General features: G+C 45.2%; 1 protein-coding gene across 3 annotated transcripts in view; it reads right to left on the reverse strand.

Moving 5' to 3' along the window:
* The window catches only part of cyb5r4 (cytochrome b5 reductase 4), a 191426-nt gene that overhangs the window by 41100 nt on the left and 132171 nt on the right, over positions 1–18155 (reverse strand). For all 3 annotated transcript variants that reach the window (XM_072499837.1, XM_072499839.1, XM_072499836.1), the window contains 2 exons: positions 7770–7917; positions 634–720 (listed from right to left, as the gene is read on the reverse strand). In XM_072499837.1, the coding sequence (XP_072355938.1) occupies positions 634–720; positions 7770–7917 (235 nt within the window). The remainder of the gene's footprint in view (positions 1–633; positions 721–7769; positions 7918–18155) is intronic.

Consider the following 18155-nt stretch of genomic DNA (forward strand, 5'->3'; position numbering starts at 1 on the left):
CCCTGGTAATCCTCTTTTCTAACCTCTTCCATCGGGCAGGAGATACAGAAGTCTGAGAACATGCAATAACAGATTCAAAAACAGCTTCTTCCCCGCTGTTACCAGACTTCTAAATGACCCCCCTATGGATGACCCGATCCCTCTACACATCTTCTCTACTATTGTTAGCACTATACTCCACATGCTTCATCCGATGTCTATGTCTATGTATTAACATTGTGTATTTATCATATGTCCTATGTTTTTCATGTATGCAACGATCTCCTGGACTGTACACAGAACAATACTTTTCACTGTACCTCGGTACACATGACAATAAATCTAAATCTAAATGTTCTTGTGTCATAACAAGATGTTATTGGAATAGAACTAATTTTCATACTTATATGTTTTAATCTGGAAGCTAATTGTAATTATTTCTGTTATGGACATTATAACGTTTACAAGCAATATCACCATTGATATAACAAAAAAACATTATTCTTATATACTCATGAAAATAAACAAGAATGGTCAATATTATTCTGTAACAAGAGACCATAGGCCTTTCGCTTGATCTCATATCCATGGACATACATAAATCTGTCACTTTAACTTGATTGACGAAGACACTTTGGTGTAGACATAAATTACCTTTTGTCTTTTGAAGCCAACAGGTCTAATTGATCCCTCCACACAATGTCCTTTTCTGTTTTGTTGAACACCATCAATCGGATTTTCCTGAAACCAAATAAAAGTGCCAAGGTAACATCTAATTCTCATCAGTATTTACAAAAGGTTGTTTAATTTAAAAAATAGCTTTAAAATCCTAAAAGGATGGTTTAAATAATGATGTGGGATGCATTGCCCAATAAGGCGATCTGCAGTTCCTGTTGTGTCAATAAGAATGGTGAGAAGCCAGATGTATCCCCGTTTGGAAGGAGACGACATGGAACGACAAGTTATACTTGATGCGACCATCAATTCATGAGAGACACGTTGAGAAGTAAACCGTGGTTTTAATCAGCTTACAACTGAGCCTGCCTGTGACCGGTACAACAATGAATGCGGCCCCGCAGGTCAGCTGCCTTTATACTTCCTGTAAGGGGTGGAGCCATGGGCCAGCCCGTACATGCCCCGACATATCCCCCTGTGGGTGAAGCCGTATAATGGCCCATAGGTGGAGCCCACAGGGTTAAACACACAACGTAACACGATACAGCAGTAACATGATATCACAGTGCACTGGTGAATTAACAGTAGTTCCATTCACCACAATACTGAACTGTTCTTGTGGGGCGGCACGGTAGCACAGTGGTTAGCACTTTTCTTCACAGCACCAGGGACCCGGTTCGATTCCCGGCTTGGGTCACTGTCTGTGCGGAGTCTGCACGTTCCCGTGTCTGCGTGGGTTTCCTCCGGTGCTCTGGTTTCCTCCCACAGTCCAAAGATGTGCAGGTTAGGTGAATTGGCCATGCTAAATTGCCCATAGTGTCTGAAGGTTAGGTGGGGTTACGGGGAGAGGATGGATGTGTGGGCTTAAGTAGGGTGCTCTTTCAAGGGTCGGTGTAGACTCGATGGGCCGAATGGCCTCCATCTGCACTGTAAATTCTATGATTCTATGATCCTATGATCTTGGGACAGCTGCAGTATACAATGTTGAAAAAAATCAATAGTCTAGGACAAAATGTGAAATTCACCTTGCTGCACAATAATTCCAGATCTTTATGCACAATACGCACCTCAACAAGGCAATATGTCAAACCAGCAAGACTGATTGGACAGGGATATATTCAAATTATGTTGGGAGTATGTTGTTGAGGTAGTGTATGGAAAAGTCACATCTGATCCAAGACTGCTTTGTGCCTTCAATGCTAACGTGAGGCCAGATTTTCATCTTGGTTGGGCCATTTCCTGCTGTTGTTTACTGACTTTTAAAAGTCAGCCCATTCACCCAGTATTCCAGTCAGGAGACAGATAGAGGTTAATAGAGGTTAAACGCTTCTTGAGGCAGGCCCAAGGTGGCAATGGAGAGATGTGGATGGCGAGGCTCATGCGTTAAAAGACTCGGCTTCATTTACTGGAGCCTTGGCCCTGTTGTCATCCCAGTTGTTAGGCCCTCTAGCTTTCACCCTTCAACCTCCCCCCACCCATCCATCTCCACGCCCCATCATGTCTCCCATGCCCCCTCACCCAGCATGTACGTCATCAATGCATTCTACAATAACACAGTCAAGTCTCTGAAACGCTCACTGAATTATAATTTTAAAATCAGCCATTTAAAAATTCCTTTGAAAACATTGCCCTCTTACATTCTCATGCAGCCTATTTCTGTTTACAAAGTTGCCAATTGGCTTCATTCTTGGGCTGAGCTCCAAGAGTGGCGAATGCATTCAGCCCTGCAGGGGGGCTGATTACACAACGTTAAAGAGACAGCTAGCTTTGTTTGATTGATTGGCAGTTTTATTCGTAATAATGAAGTGGATTTTCGATGCCTGTTGATATGAATGAAATAAGGGGTGTTAAGTGGATTAAAGGTTTCTTCAATTAAACGTTTCCTACCTGTGTCTGATAGGTAATTTTGTGAGATTGAAAGAGAGGTAACGGGCGGGATTCTCTGTCTTGCCGCACCCGTTTTTGGATCCGCCATCCCGGCAGGCAGCCAATGACGTCTCCCATTGTGGGTACCACCACGCCGCCGGGAGATCCACGTGAGTGCACTGCCGACGAAGCGGAGAATCCCGCCGACGGAGAATCCAGCCCAATGTTTTTTCAAAGGGATTTTTGAATATTTTTTCCTATTATTTCATGAGCATTCCAAAGGCTTGCCAGTGTTTTATGATTCATTGTTTCTGTACCTATTGCATTCTAAAAGAGTGCCTCAAAGACTCGGCAAATGTTAGGACATGCATTCAATGTGAAAATCAAATCACAGGGCTCTCTACATACATTTATATCAGATTCTGCATACAGTAGAATGCAGAAGAGCATCTATCCATTGGAGAAAGTGCTCTAATGTATCCGAACAGTGTTGATCAATGTAATGGTTTGTTACCTTTTAAGGACAGAAACCTATAAGAAATCACTGCATTGACAGCGTATTTAAATTATCAAACAATATCTAGTTATCACAGCTGAAGTTGGCGGGAGCTTTTAAACTCACCCACCAAAAGGTTCCCGAATTCACAGCAGGCTTTCTCCAAGGTTCACAAATTTGTCTTATCTGTCAGAGCCTGAAGGAATCCACTTGTCTCCATGAAAATAGCAAGAATTTGTAGCTGGCATTTAAATAGAGAATCTAACATCACTTTAAGGGAGAATCAGACCACGACTCTGACGTAAATGATGGGGAGTGGGGGATGGAATCGAGGAATAGTTTAAAAATACTGCCCTGAATGCCTCCTGCTTTGTTCTCCCATGGATTTGCTCAGTGTTGGGAAATGAAAAGTCACTTGCGACATCCAATAATAAAAAAAGCTTGCGATCTTAGCAATAAAGTTTCTGATAGTTAAGGATATTGTCAAGAGCATGTTGAGGAAAAGGGAGCCCTTCTAATCATTCCAATAAACATATTTCCTGCAACTGATAGTTATGCAATGTATTTCAACTTCCTGAGTATCATGCAATAAATAAAGATTTGTGGAGGAATATAGAGGTCTTTGAAATGCGGATGCGGAAATGTATGCTTAAAATTTGTGTACCGATCACAACAGCACTGAAGAGGTGCTTGAAGTTACAAGAGCAAAAGTAAATTCTAAGAATTGACATCCAGGAAGAAAATGTCAGCACTTCAGCCATTTGATCAGAGCTGAAAAGCTACAGTGATCTCTTTGAGGCAGCAAAGCGGAGGTCAGAAAGAACAGTCAATCTCAGCACAAGTTGGATGACAGAGGTCACAGTTCAGGTGCAGTCGAGCTAAACTGGATGTGTGAGGGTGGTTCAACACAGGCAATGGTGCTTTACTTTGACAGCAGATCTCCTGCTAGAAGTAGCTACGAGCAGCAGTAGTTTATTATTGAAGAATCATCACTGGACTGCCAGAACAAGGTCACATCCTCATCGCTCAAAATCTTTTCCATGTCAACCGCCAGCACATGGACATTTAACTGGTAGCAAAAATAAAACCATTTATTGGAAACAGGCTGTCAATTCCAAAGTGGACAACAGGAGCAGGCAGGCAGAAGGATACAAGTGAACAAAGGCTTTTACATAGGACAAGGTTGCAAAATTAAAAAAGAGTTGAGAGAATGGGGAAAAGTAAAAGCAAAAATATGACAAAACAATAGCACGTAAAGTGTTCTTTTGTTTTATGTAAAATTGTGTTCAACATAGTGATTTAGTTTTAACAAAACTGTTAGTAATAAAGTCATTCTAGAATAGTTGGGGGAGGATGGATGTGGAAATTATGTCTGACTGATTTGCACCATTGGGAACCACTTGAAAATATCAAGAGTCATCGCCATAGTATTTCCAGAATGGTAAAACCCATCTCTGGCAAATGCATATAGGAGTTGCTAGAACATCCTTTAAGATGCATGAACCTATTGAATAACTTACAAAATGGTATTTCCAGATATTAGAGAGATGATTGCCTAGTTACTTTCATTATCCCCCTTATGTCACAAAATGGTAATTGAGCACAAAGGGGGCTTTGGATTGAGTGTGTCATTCCTTAGGGCCTGCAGAATGCCATCCTGTTAATGCTATTCCTATGAGATTAACATTTGAACATATCAGGAAAATTTGTTGCTGGCTGAGGTTGTGCAGCAACCGTGGTTTAAAAAACATTGTTCCTTGCATGAGTCGAATTGTTATTAAAATTTTGAAATAAAAGAGGTTCTGATGAAAAACCAATAAGTCACATTGGCCCAGATCTCCGGACTGTCAGAGGCTGGACAAAAGACCAAAGATGTGCTTTGTCCCGGCTCTGGGTCACTGGCCGTGTGGAGTTCGCACATTCTCCCCGTGTTTGCATGGGTTTCGCCCCCACAACTCAAAGATGCGCAGGCTAGGTGGATTGGTCACACTAAATTGCCCCTTAATTGAAAAAAAATGAATTGGGTACACTAAACTTATAAAAACAAAGATGTGCTTTGGCATCCTATGAAAGTCCTGATGCGCTGACCTTCATGGGAATTGCATGGGATGTTTCAAGGGCAATTTCATAGCTCCACGGGACCCCTGTGAGTGTCCCCAATTCGAAGCGTGAAATGGAGACCTTGGACCGATCCACGGTACTTACCCCGAATCACTCAAGCGTTACCATGCTTCTCCACCCTCAATCCCTCTCGGACTACCACGGCTGACTGCCTCCAGTAACTAGAATTCACTTCCCCTCCTGACCATTCTCAGTTTGATCACTTGACTCTCTCTACCAACCTGATCTGACTACCTTGCACATCACCCTGGCTAATTCCCTGACTTGACCGGACTAGCCGCTGACAGACTACCCCCCGACCCAAGTGGCATCGTGTCCACCTGCCATCTCACCCACCTGTCGCTCTACCACCAACCCTCTTACTATAAATAAAGCTAATGGCTAAAGATAGACAAGTCTCCTGACCCTGATGGAATGCATCCTAGAGTGCTAAAAGAGATGGCTCGGGAAATTGCAAATGCACTAGTGATAATTTACCAAAATTCACTAGATTCTGGGATGGTCCCGGCGGATTGGAAATTAGCAAACGTGACACCACTGTTTAAAAAGGACGTAGGCAGAAAGCGGGTAATTATAGGCCAGTGAGCTTAACGTTGGTAGTAGGGAAGATGCTGGAATCTATCAACAAGGAAGAAATAGCGAGGCATCTGGATGGAAATTGTCCCATTGGGCAGTCGCAGCACGGGTTCATAAAGGGCAGGTCGTGCCTAACTAATTTAGTGGAATTTTTTGAGGACATTACCAGTGCGGTAGATAATGGGGAGCCAATGGATGTGGTATATCTGGATTTCCAGAAAGCCTTTGACAAGGTGCCACACAAAAGGTTGCTGCATAAGATAAAGATGCATGGCATTAAGGGTAAAGTAGTAGCATGGATAGAGGATTGGTTAATTAATAGAAAGCAAAGAGTGGGGATTAATAGGTGTTTCTCTGGTTGACAATCAGTAGCTAGTGGTGTCCCTCAAGGATCAGTGTTGGGACCACAATTGTTCACAATTTACACAGATGATTTGGAGTTGGGGACCAAGGGCAATGTGTCCAAGTTTGCAGACGACACTAAGATGAGTGGTAAAGCAAAAAGTGCAGAGGATACCGGAAATCTGCAGAGGGATTAGGATAGGCTAAGTGAATGGGCTAGGGTCTGGCAGATGGAATACAATGTTGACAAATGTGAGGTTATCCATTTTGGTAGGAATAACAGCAAAAGGGATTATTATTTAAATGATAAAATATTAAAACATGCTGCTGTGCAGAGAGACCTGGGTGTGCTAGTGCATGAGTCGCAAAAAGTTGGTTTACAGGTGCAACAGGTGATTAAGAAGGCAAATGGAATTTTGTCCTTCATTGCTAGAGGGATGGAGTTTATGACTAGGGAGGTTATGCTGCAATTGTATAAGGTGTTAGTGAGACCACACCTGGAGTATTGTGTTCAGTTTTGGTCTCCTTACTTGAGAAAGGACATACTGGCACTGGAGGGTGTGAAGAGGAGATTCACTAGGTTAATCCCAGAGCTGAAGGGGGTGGATTACAAGGAGAGGTTGAGTAGACTGGGACTGTACTCGTTGGAATTTAGAAGGATGAGGGGGGATCTTATAGAAACATATACAATTATGAAGGGAATAGATAGGATAGATGCGAGCAGGTTGTTTCCACTGGCGGGTGAAAGCAGAACCAGGGGCATAGCCTCAAAATAAGGGGAAGTAGATTTAGGACTGAGTTTAGGAGGAACTTCTTCACGCAAAGGGTTGTCAATCTATGGAATTCCTTGCCCAGTGAAGCAGTAGAGGCTCCTTTATTAAATGTTTTTAAGATAAAGATAGATAGGGCAGCACGGTGGTGCAGTGGGTTAGCCCTGCAGCCTCACGGCGCCGAGGTCCCAGGTTCGATCCCTGCTCTGGGTCACTGTGTGGAGTTTGCACATTCTCCCCGTGTTTGCGTGGGTTTCGTCCCCACAACTCAAAGATGTGCAGGTTAGGTGGATTGGTCACACTAAATTGCCCCTTAATTGGAAAAAATGAATTGGGTACTCTAAATTAAAAAAAAAAGATAAAGATAGATAGTTTTTTGAAGAATAAAGGGATTAAGGGTTATGGTGTTCGGGCCGGAAAGTGGAGCTGAGTCCACAAAAGATCAGCCATGATCTCATTGAATGGCGGAGCAGGCTTGAGAGGCCAGATGGCCTATTCCTGCTCCTAGTTCTTATGTTCTTATGTTCTTATTTACCCTCTTACCATTTTACCAGCCCATTCGCTAACATACATCCATTCACTAGCACTCAAAAAGACATTTAAACTTACCAAACGTCAGCTCGTGCTGTAAAGAGGATTCCCATCCCCGACTCCACAGCGCTGTGATGGAGTTCCCCAAGGGATGCTGCATTCCGCATTTCTAAGAAAGCTAGACTCACAAGATCCAGCAAGAAATGTAGAGCAGTGTCAAGTCAGGGGAATGCTCGAAGAGAGCGACAATCTGCTGAAGGTTACCACTCCTCGGAATATCCGTGCCACTGGATTTTAATCTCACATGCATATTGTGCCGGATAAAGGGAAACGCATGAAAGCAGGATTCCGTAATCGCGGAAAACGATTTGACCTTAATTTAAAGAGTCAGAAATCACACTGGTCAAACTCACCTGAAAGAAGACATTTTCCAACTGAAGTTTATAAGTTTGATCATTGGAGTGAAGCCTGTACCAGCAGCCATTAGGATGAGCTCAGTTATTCCTACAAGTTGTGAGCATTTGAAGTTGCCTACTGGGCTACTCACCGATACACAGTCTCCTTTAGATTAAATAAAGCATCAAATTAATGAGAAAAGGCATTACATAAGCATAACATTGCTAGTTATTTCCAAACTAACAAAATCCCTTCCTTTTAAAGTACAGCTGTCACATTATTAGGAACAATTGAGTTTAATCTCTGTTAAAAGTTGAATCACAGGTAATTCTGATTTAACCACACAAAATTGATAAACTTGCTGCACCTACTTCATTCACTTGTTTTATTACTGGCGCTATTATTATGCGGCATTGTACAGAATAATCAAAACCAAACCGTTAATTGTGAGTGCTTCTGTGATACCGAGGACTGGATTTTGCCACCGGAGTTGGGAATTGGGAGGTGGAAACGATTCCACTTCACGACCATGCCTCTGTCGCCAGGATGCCAGGGAAAGCCACCTCCACTTTGAGCCGGAGATAGGTCTGCCATTGCAATTGGTGAACCCGACACACAAACCAAGGTGGGATGGCCCCAGGATGCTGTCCGGCTGCCATTTTTGAAGAAGCCTGACAATCCCTGATAGGGCCTAAGCCTCAGTTTTTGACACGTGAATAAAAAGAATGATGTCCTGGGCCCACTGAGAGAAAGAGAGAGAGACAGAGAGAGAGAGAGACCCCGTCATCAAGATTGAGACCCTCCCAAAATTTGGCCCTTTTATGAAGTCCCTCTCTTACTGACCTTCATCAACATTAACTTGCCTTAATGCCACAAGTCGCTATAAATCCTCCAATTCATCTTCCAAGATGTTTTCTGGCCGTCTGTCCCACCCTTTAGTTGTTCATGACTCTGCTCACTTGGTGGGGTTGCAGAAACACCCCCGCCTCAGGTGAAAATTCGACAAGGTCTGACCTTGAGTTTCTGGCAGGCTTCCTTCCCGCATCCAGCAAAAACGGAGGCTGAGCTTCCACCTGCACTGCTCAGGAGCCACCGTTTTGCTATTCCGCTTCTATTGGGTTGTGTTTCAGACGCGCAAAATTAGGCCCTGGAACTCAGTTTAATAGTAGATGGATGTGATCAAATGACACATCTGACATTTTTGAAAAGTTAATTTCCTGTTCACGTCCAAGATTCTCTGTTCTGGAATCTAATACTCCCACCAGTGGAGAATTGAGATTGGTCCCCCTGAGAGCACCCCTGACGTGCCATTCCATGGCACTTGGAAAATTAAATTGGGGAAATCGGGTTTTCCGTGTCATGGAATGGCATGCCTGGATCTGTGCTGAAACTGAGATTGGCAGGACCTATCTCTTGGTCAGGTTCAGCACCTCTGAGATCAGTGAGCACTTTACCTGCTACAGCTCCGCACCCCCCCCACCCCGATCACAGGCAAGGCACCACCTCACCCTAATCACCCGAACTCCCTCCCCCACCACAGCCCCCCTTCAGTCGCCCCCCCCAGACCACGCTTTCAGCCCCCCTCATTCCCCATTGATCCCCCCTTCAGCCCCACCACTCCCATTCTTCCCCCCACTCCCTCCCCTCCCGGCCCCCATGTCTCCATTTCTGCCCCCGCCCTCATTCCCACCTCCCATTCAGGCTCCATCCCTTAGCAGTGCCAACCTGGCACTTTGCAGTCCGAGGGGTGGCAAGGTAGAAAGAACAGCTGTGAGGGGTGCCCTTTCACTTTCTGTGAAGCACTCCAGACAAAAAGGCAGACTCGTAAAAAAAATTGGTGTTCGAGAAGCTACCCTGACTTAATGGATCCCCGCAGAACTAGAAAAATAGATAATCCGATTCTACGCTTTAAAGTGCCAGCGAGGTGTCAGCAGGAAATGCAAACAATCCAGTTCAAAGCATTCAGCCTCCTAGCCATACACACTGCCTTCAATACTTCAAAAGGCAATTAAATTAACTGGGCAAAAACCACTTCAAAGATTTCCACCACTTTAAAGGCATAACTTTCACCTTCATCTCACAGACCTTGACTTGTCATGCTGACAGACGTTTTAAAGGGTTTAGGGGTATAGATGGTAAGATTTTCATTTTATTATTAGGGATGTGCATTTATGAGATAATGAATGACTGTCTAAATGGTAGGGATACAGATGAGCACATTTTCACTTTATTGTGGGAAAACTTTAACTTTTCAATACTGTATAATTGGTTATTTACACTCACTGTATAATCGGTTTCCTGGCTTCAGATGGGGAGAACAGCCACAGGAGCCCAACCTCCAGGAAGATCCCGACCTGATTACTCCAAGGACTGATGCTAGCATAACTGGCACAGTTCCCCATCTTCCCTCCTTCTCCCCTCAAACACAACAGAGCAATGTTTGCCCCTCCAGTCTCCAGGAACTGCTCCAGAATCTAAAGAATCCTGGAAGATGAAACCAATGCACCACCATCTCTGCAGTCACAACTCCAAGATGCAGGCCATTGGAACCTACCACCAGCCCCATCTATCTTTCCAGGACCATCACTCAACCCACACTGATTTTGTACACACTGACATACAAACAAGAAGCAGGAGTAGGCTATTCAACCCCTCAAATCTGCTTCACCATTTAATAAGATCATGGGCTGATCTGATAGTAACCTCAAGTCTGCATCCTGCCTACACCTGATAACCTATCTTGCATATTAAGAATCTATCCAAACCTATCACCCCCTTGCATACCAAGAATCTATCCATCTCTGCCTTAAAAATATTCAAAGTCTCTTTTCAGGAAGAGAGTTTCAAAAACGCATGACCCTCTGAGTGAAGATTTCATCTGTTTTAAATGGGCGCCCCATATTTTTTAAACAGTGACCCCTAGTTCTAGATTCTCCAACTCGAGGAAATATCCTCTCCACATCCACCTGGTAAAGACCCCTCAGGATCTTCAAGCTCCTCCCTCTTGCCAGACACCTGACCTCCCGCCAACACTTCAGAGAGTCGTGCGCACCGCCCAGTCAATCACACAAACCTGCCTCCCATCCATTGACTCTATTTACACCTCTCGCTGCCTGGGGAAAGTGGGCAGCATAATCAAAGACCCCTCCCACCCGGCTTACTCACTCTTCCAACTTCTTCCATCGGGCAGGAGATAGAGAAGTCTGAGAACACGCACGAACAGACTCAAAAACAGCTTCTTCCCCACTGTCACCAGACTCCTAAATAACCCTCTTATGGACTGACCCCATTAACACTACACCCTGTATGCTTCATCCGATGCCAGTGCTTATGTAGTTACATTGTATACATTGTGTTGCCCTATTATGTATTTTCTTTTCTTCCTTTTTCTTCCCATGTACTTCATGATCTGTGGAGCTGCTCGCAGAAAAATACTTTTCACTGTACCTCGGTACACGTGACAATAAACAAATCCAATCCAATCCAATCCACAGTTCCGTCCACTGTGACGATGGACACAAAGCACCCTACCACTTTTCCACTCCCCACTACAATTCCATCTGTCCTTGCTTCTGTCATGACCACGCCGATGGCATCTGTGAAAGTAGCCCAATTTTAAACACTAGTTCGTGGGGTGTATAGTTTTGTTTTGGGAGTGATGTGAGGAGTCACGTGAAACTCCAGTGAAAATAACCAGCCCATTCATCGTGTAGCAATGATTAAAAACTACTCATTAAATTAAAGAAAAGACAAATACACAAGAATAGGTCTACAACACTCAGAGACAATTATGTATATGAATCACTATGTACACAAACTGTTTATGTAGAATGTGCTCTTGTTCCAAAATATATCTAGGATCCCTGAACACCTCAAGACTTCCCCTTTCCCAAAACAACATTCAAATTAAATAAATCAAGAAGTCAAAAAACAAAGAAAAGTACAGCACAGGAACAGGCCCTTCGGCCCTCCCAGCCTGCGCCTACCATGCTGACCGTCTAAACTAAAATCTTCCACACTTCCGGGGTCCGTATCCCTCTATTCCCATCCTATTCATGTATTTGTCAAGGTGCCCCTTAAACGTCACCATCGTCCCTGCTTCCACCACCTCCTCCAGCAGCGAGTTCCAGGCACCCACTACCCTCTGTGTAAAAAACTTACCTCATACATCTCCTCTAAGCCTTGCCCCTCGCACCTTAAACCTGTGCCCCCTAGTAATTGACCCCTCTACCCTAGGAAAAAGTCTTTGACTATCCAAATCGAGTTTAAAATTACCACACAATACAGGGCTGATAATCAAGTCTGGGAAACATCTTATTCTGGTCCAGCGAAGATATTTAAACTTTCTTTATGAAGGTTTCTGTATTGTGTAGGCTCTCAGGCTTTGATGCAAGTTTAACTTCCTATCTGTGAGTTGTGGACTAGCCTCTTAGGCTGTTAGATGTAAAACATGCCTGTCCGCTTCTGAGAGTGCTGGCAATTATATAACTTTCCCCTTTGATTCTTCATTCTGTGCAGTGGACTGTCTGCCTCTCTCAAATTCTTAGATTCTAAAAATTACTATATATACCTCCACTGATCTCTCAGTCGTCTGGGTAATCTGTTTCTACTAATAGGACGATTTAACACCTGATTATGTCTCGGCACCTGCTAATCTAGTTACTGGGGAAGTCACATCTCATCATGCCTTTTAAATGCTGACTACTGCTGTCGCTAGGCATATTTCTACATATTGCTGGGCAGATTGCATCCTATCATGCCTTGTTAAATTTGTTTTACTGTTATTACTAGGCAGATCCATGGCCTCTCCAACAGGCCCAAATACACCACCACCAATCTACTCTCGTCCACACACCCACAAAACATCTACAATCTGCTTCTATGTCACTTGCCAGTGGACTCTCCTCTCACCTTCCTCATCGACCTCTCGGTCCTCTCCTGCCAAACTCCAACATCCTTTGGCCCATCACTCTTCCTGGCAGAGTAACAAGTCTCCTTTTTTGATCCAACACTATCTCCAATGGCTGGACATCTCCTCCTTGGGCACCTGTGCCCAACAAGAATGCATATTTGCTGCAATCCGTATACAATTTTCCAAGTGCCAGCTGAAACTGCCCACCATCGCATCTTTCAAAGTACTTTCCTGAGCACCTCAACCAACTTAGGCCCCCGAATCATGCTATTTATCCCACCCAGATTCAAGAAACAGCCTTGGGATCCAACCAAGTCTTCTCCAATTGAACAGAAAATTCATGCAGTCATTCCTTCCCAGAGGCCTCTTGGCCACATGGTCACACCTATAAACTCCTTCTCATTACACAACACCTGATCCAAAATAGCCAACTCCCAAGCCGCTTCCACGACACACTGATCACTCTGCAAAAACTCCACAAGTTTCCTTCCACAGCACCACTGCACATCTGGTCCGTTCAGTCCACATGAAGTTTTTTTATTTGTTCATGGGATGTGGGAGCCAACCAAGTTGCTGTGGGTCTGGAGTCACATGTTGGCCAAATCCTACAGAAGCTAAAGAAATTTGGCATGTCTGCATCGACTCTCACAAACTTCGACAGATGTGCGATAGAGAGCATCCTATCCAGCTGCATCACAGCCTGGTATGGCAACTGCTCGGCCCAAGATCGCAAGAAACTGCAGAGTTTGGTGAACTCAGCCCAACACATCACACAAGCTTGCCACCCCCACATTGATTCTGTCTACACCTCCCGCTGCCTCAGGAAGGCAGACAGCATTGTCAGAGACCCCTCCCACCCAGGCATTGCCTTCTTCCAGACCCTTCCATCAGGCAGAAGGTACAGAGGTCTGAAGACCCGCACATCCAGACATAGGAACAGCTTCTTCCCCACAGCTACAAGACTCCTCAACGACACCCCCTCGGACTGATCTGTTCCCTGTAAGAACACTATTCACGATGCCCTATGCTGCTCTTGCTCATGTATTTGCTTTGTTTGGCCCCTTGTTCCGCACTGTAACCAATCACTGTTTGTCGAGGTACCATTTGTCAATGTTCTCTGTTGATCATTTTTTTGTCTACTATGTACGTACTGTGTACGTTCCCTCGACCGCAGAAAAATACTTTTCACTGTACTTCGGTACATGTGACAGTGGGCAGGATTCTCCGACCCCCTGCCAGGTCGGAGAATCCCCAGGGGGCGGCGCGAATCCTGCCCCGCCGTCCCGTTGCCGGCTGCCGTATTCTCCGCCGCTGTTTTTCAGGCGGGGGCGGGATTACCGTCATGCCCCCGGTGATTCCCCGGGCCCCGATGGGCCGAGCGGCCATCCAGGTTTGGTTAGTCCCGCCGGCGTGAATCATTCAACTCACGTATCGGCGGGACCTGGCAGGTAAGTCGGCGGGGGCGGTCCTCGGGGGGGATCCGACCCCCACAGTGGCCTGGCCCGCGATCGGGGCGCACCAATCTGCGGGCGGGCTTCTTCCTTCCACGTTAGCCCCTGTAGTGCTCCGCTATGACCGGCGCGGAGAAGAGAACCCCCTGCACATGCGCCAAAATAGGGCGGCCGGTCTGCGCATGCGCGGAACCACGCCGGCGATTCCGCACATGCGTGAGATCCCGCTGGCCCTTCAGCGCATGCGCAAACTCGCGCCGTCCCTTCGCCGCTGGCTGGAGCGGCACCAACCCCTCCGGCATCCACCTAGTCCCCGAAAGTGTGGGGAATTCCGCATTTTCGGGGTTGTTGACGCCAGAGTGGTTGGCGCCGGTTCTCCCGCTGGCGTGGGGACCTAGTCCCCAGAAGGGAGAATCCCGGCCAATAAATCAAATCAAATCAAATCAGGTAAGGATAGAATATTTCATAGGAACATAGAACATACAGTGCAGAAGGAGGCCATTCGGCCCATCGAGTCTGCACCTACCCACTTAAACCACTATCCCCGTAACCCAATAACCCCTCCTAACCCTTTTGGACACTAAGGGCAATTTAGTATGGCTAATCCACCGAACCTGCACGTCTTTGGACTGTGGGAGTAAACCGGAACACCCGGAGGAAACCCACGCAGACACAGGGAGAACGTGCAGACTACGCACAGACAGTGATCCAGCGGGGAATTGAACCTGGGACCCTGACGCTGTGAAGCAACTGTGCTATCCACTTGTGCTGCCCAAAGTTCCTTTGCCTAAAGGATGTCAATGAACCAGATGGGTTTTAATGACAATCGACAATGGCTTCATAATCATTAGACTTTTAATTCCAGATTGTTTTAAACTGACTTCAAGTTTCACCATCTGCCATGGTGGGATTCAAACCCGGATCCCCAGAGCATTACCCTGATTCTCTGCATTACTAGTCCAGGGACAATACCATTATGCCACTGCCCCCTCATGACGTCCTCCTTCATCATTGCTCCACCCCACCGCATGAGACTCAATCCTCCGGATTCACACACTGCCCCACACCACAGCCACTGCCTGAAGGCCCATAAACAACTCCCCACCTGGATTATTAAACAAAGGGCCTAATTAAACTTGCCAATCAGACCATGTACATTTTCCTCTAGATCATTTGTATATAATTACAAGCAACAGTGGTCCCAGCACTGATCCCTGTGGAACACCACTAGTTACAGATCTCCATTCTGAAAAACTTCCTTCCACTGTTACTCTCTGTCTCCGGTTGCCAAGCCAGTTCTTTATCTATCTAGCTAACACACCCCGAACCCCATACGACTTTACCTTTTGTACCAGTCTGCCAAGATGGACCTTGTCAAATGCCTCACTAAAGTCCATGCAGATGACATCCACAACCTTTCCCTCATCTATTAACTTTGTCACCTCCTCAAAAAACTCTCTCAAGGTGGTAAGACATGACCTTTCCTGCACAAAATCATGTTGCCTATCACTACCAAGTCCATTAGCTTCCACATGTGAATAAATTCTATCCCTCAGTATCTTCTCCAACAACTTCCCCACCACTGACGTCAGGCTCACCGGCCTATAATTACCTGGATTGTGAAACAAAGGAAAAATGTTAGCTATTCTCTAGTCCTCTGGAACCTCGTCTGTGGTAAAGATGATGAAAAGATATCTGTTAAGGCCCCAGATTTTCCTCTCTTGCCCCCCACAGTAACCTGGGATATATCCCATCTGGCCCTGGGGACTTGTTTACGTTAATGCATTTTAAGATATCCAACACTTCCTCCTTCATTGTGCTGACATGTCACACGCCCATCCTTAACCTCAAAATCCATCATGTCCCTCTCCTTGGTGAATACCGATGCAAAGTACTCATTAAAGATCTCACCCACTTCCTCTGACTCCACGCATAACTTCCCTCCTTTGTCCGTGGGTGGGCCTACTCTTTCCCTAGCTACCCTCTTGCTCCGTATATATGTTTTCCAAATTTGCATGCTTGTACATAATGTACCAAGGATATCAAATCTGACCCACATATTATCCTAGTCTAATTTTTCCTGCAATTTATCTTCCATGAACAGAATATTCAGTAAAATTGAAAAAATGTTCTTGAGAATTTCAGCTTATTACACAAATAGCTGACTTTGGACAACAGTGTTGCATTAATAGTCCAGGTCACTTTGCCCTATGGTACCCATCATTTCTTGCCATTGGCTATTGTTTCAGAGAAACACAGAAAAGTCAGCCGTTGGAAAAAAAGTAGGGTTATATCTGTCAATTCCACAAATTAATATATTTACTCAACATCTACTCAATTCGCCACTAGTTTTTTCAGTTAAATGCCATCCTTTGTACAAAGTAGTTATCCTGAAATTATACAGGGTGAAGCTACAACACAGGACTACTTGCGTGCCAAGCTGCAGAAGTGAAAAGTGATTGACAGAGAAGAGCAATTTCACAACCAATGGATCAATCCAAGCTCTACAGTCGTGCCACATCCAGTTCTGAATGGTGGTGAACAATTGAACAATTCACTGGAGGAGGAGGCTCCACAAGTATTCCCATCCTCAATTGTGGAGGAGCTCCGCACATCAGTGCAAAAGATAAGGCTGAAACATTCACAAGGATTTTAAGCCAGAAGTGCCAAGTGGATAATTCATCTCGGCCTCCCCTGCATCACAGAAGTTAGTCTTCAGCTAATTCGATTCACTCCATATGATATCAAGAAACGCCTGAAAGCACAGGATATTGCAAAGGCTATTGGCCATGACAATAATCCGGCAATAGCACCAAAGACTTGCGCTCGAGAACTTGCTGCACCTCTAGCCAAGCTGTTCCAGCACAGCTACAACACTGGTATCTACAGGGCAATGTGGAAAATTGCCCAGGTATGTCCTGTACACAAAAAGCAGGACAGATTTAACTCAGCCAATTATCGCCCCCATCAGTGTGCTCTCGATCATGAGTAAAGTGATGGAAGGGATCATCAACAGCAATATCAAGCGGCACTTACTGAGCAATAACCTGCTCAGTGACGCGTAGTTTGCATTCCACCAGGGTCACTCAGCTCCTGACCTCATGGCAGCCTTGGCTCAAATATGGACAGACGAGCTGAACTCCAGGGATGGGAGAGAGTGACTGCCCTTAACATCAAGGCAGCATTTGACTGAGTGTGGCATCAAGGAGCCCTAGCAAAACTGGAGTCAACAGGAAACGGGGAAACCATCCACTAGTTGGAGTCTTACCTTGCACAAAGTAAGATGATTGTGGTTGTTGGAGGTCAGCCATTTCAGTCTCGGGACATTATTGCAGGAGTTCCTCAGGGCAGTGCCCTAGGCCTAACCATCTTTGGGTGCGTCATGAATGACCTTCCTTCCATCATAAGGTCAGCCCTGGGGATGTTCGTTGATGACTGCACAATGTTCGGCACCATTTGCAACTCTTCAAATACTGAAGCAGTCCATGTGTGAATGCAGCAAGACCTGGACAATATCAAGGCTTGCGCTGACAAGTGGAAAGTAATATTCATGACACACAAGTTCCAGGCAATGACCATCTCCAAAAAGAGAGATTCTAACCATTGCCCCATGACATTCAATTGCATTACCATCGCCGAATCACCCACTATCAGCATCCCAGAGATACCATTGATTAGACACTGAACTGGACTAGCCATATAAATACTGTGGTTACAAGAGCAGGTCAGAGGCTAGGAATCCTGCAGTGTATAGATATATGCAGTTGCATAAGATAAAGATGCATGGCATTAAGGGTAAAGTAGTAGCATGGATAGAGGATTGGTTAATTAACAGAAAGCAAAGAGTGGGGATTAATGGGTGTTTCTCTGGTTGGCAATCAGTAGCTAGTGGTGTCCCTCAGGGCTCAGTGTTGGGCCCACAATTGTTCACAATTCACATACATGATTTGGAGTTGGGGACCAAGGGCAATGTGTCCAAGTTTGCAGACGACACAAAGATGAGTGGTAATGCAAAAAGTGCAGAGGATACCGGAAGTCTG

This window comes from Scyliorhinus torazame, chromosome 4 (genome assembly GCF_047496885.1).
Source record: "Scyliorhinus torazame isolate Kashiwa2021f chromosome 4, sScyTor2.1, whole genome shotgun sequence".
NCBI lineage: Eukaryota > Metazoa > Chordata > Chondrichthyes > Carcharhiniformes > Scyliorhinidae > Scyliorhinus > Scyliorhinus torazame.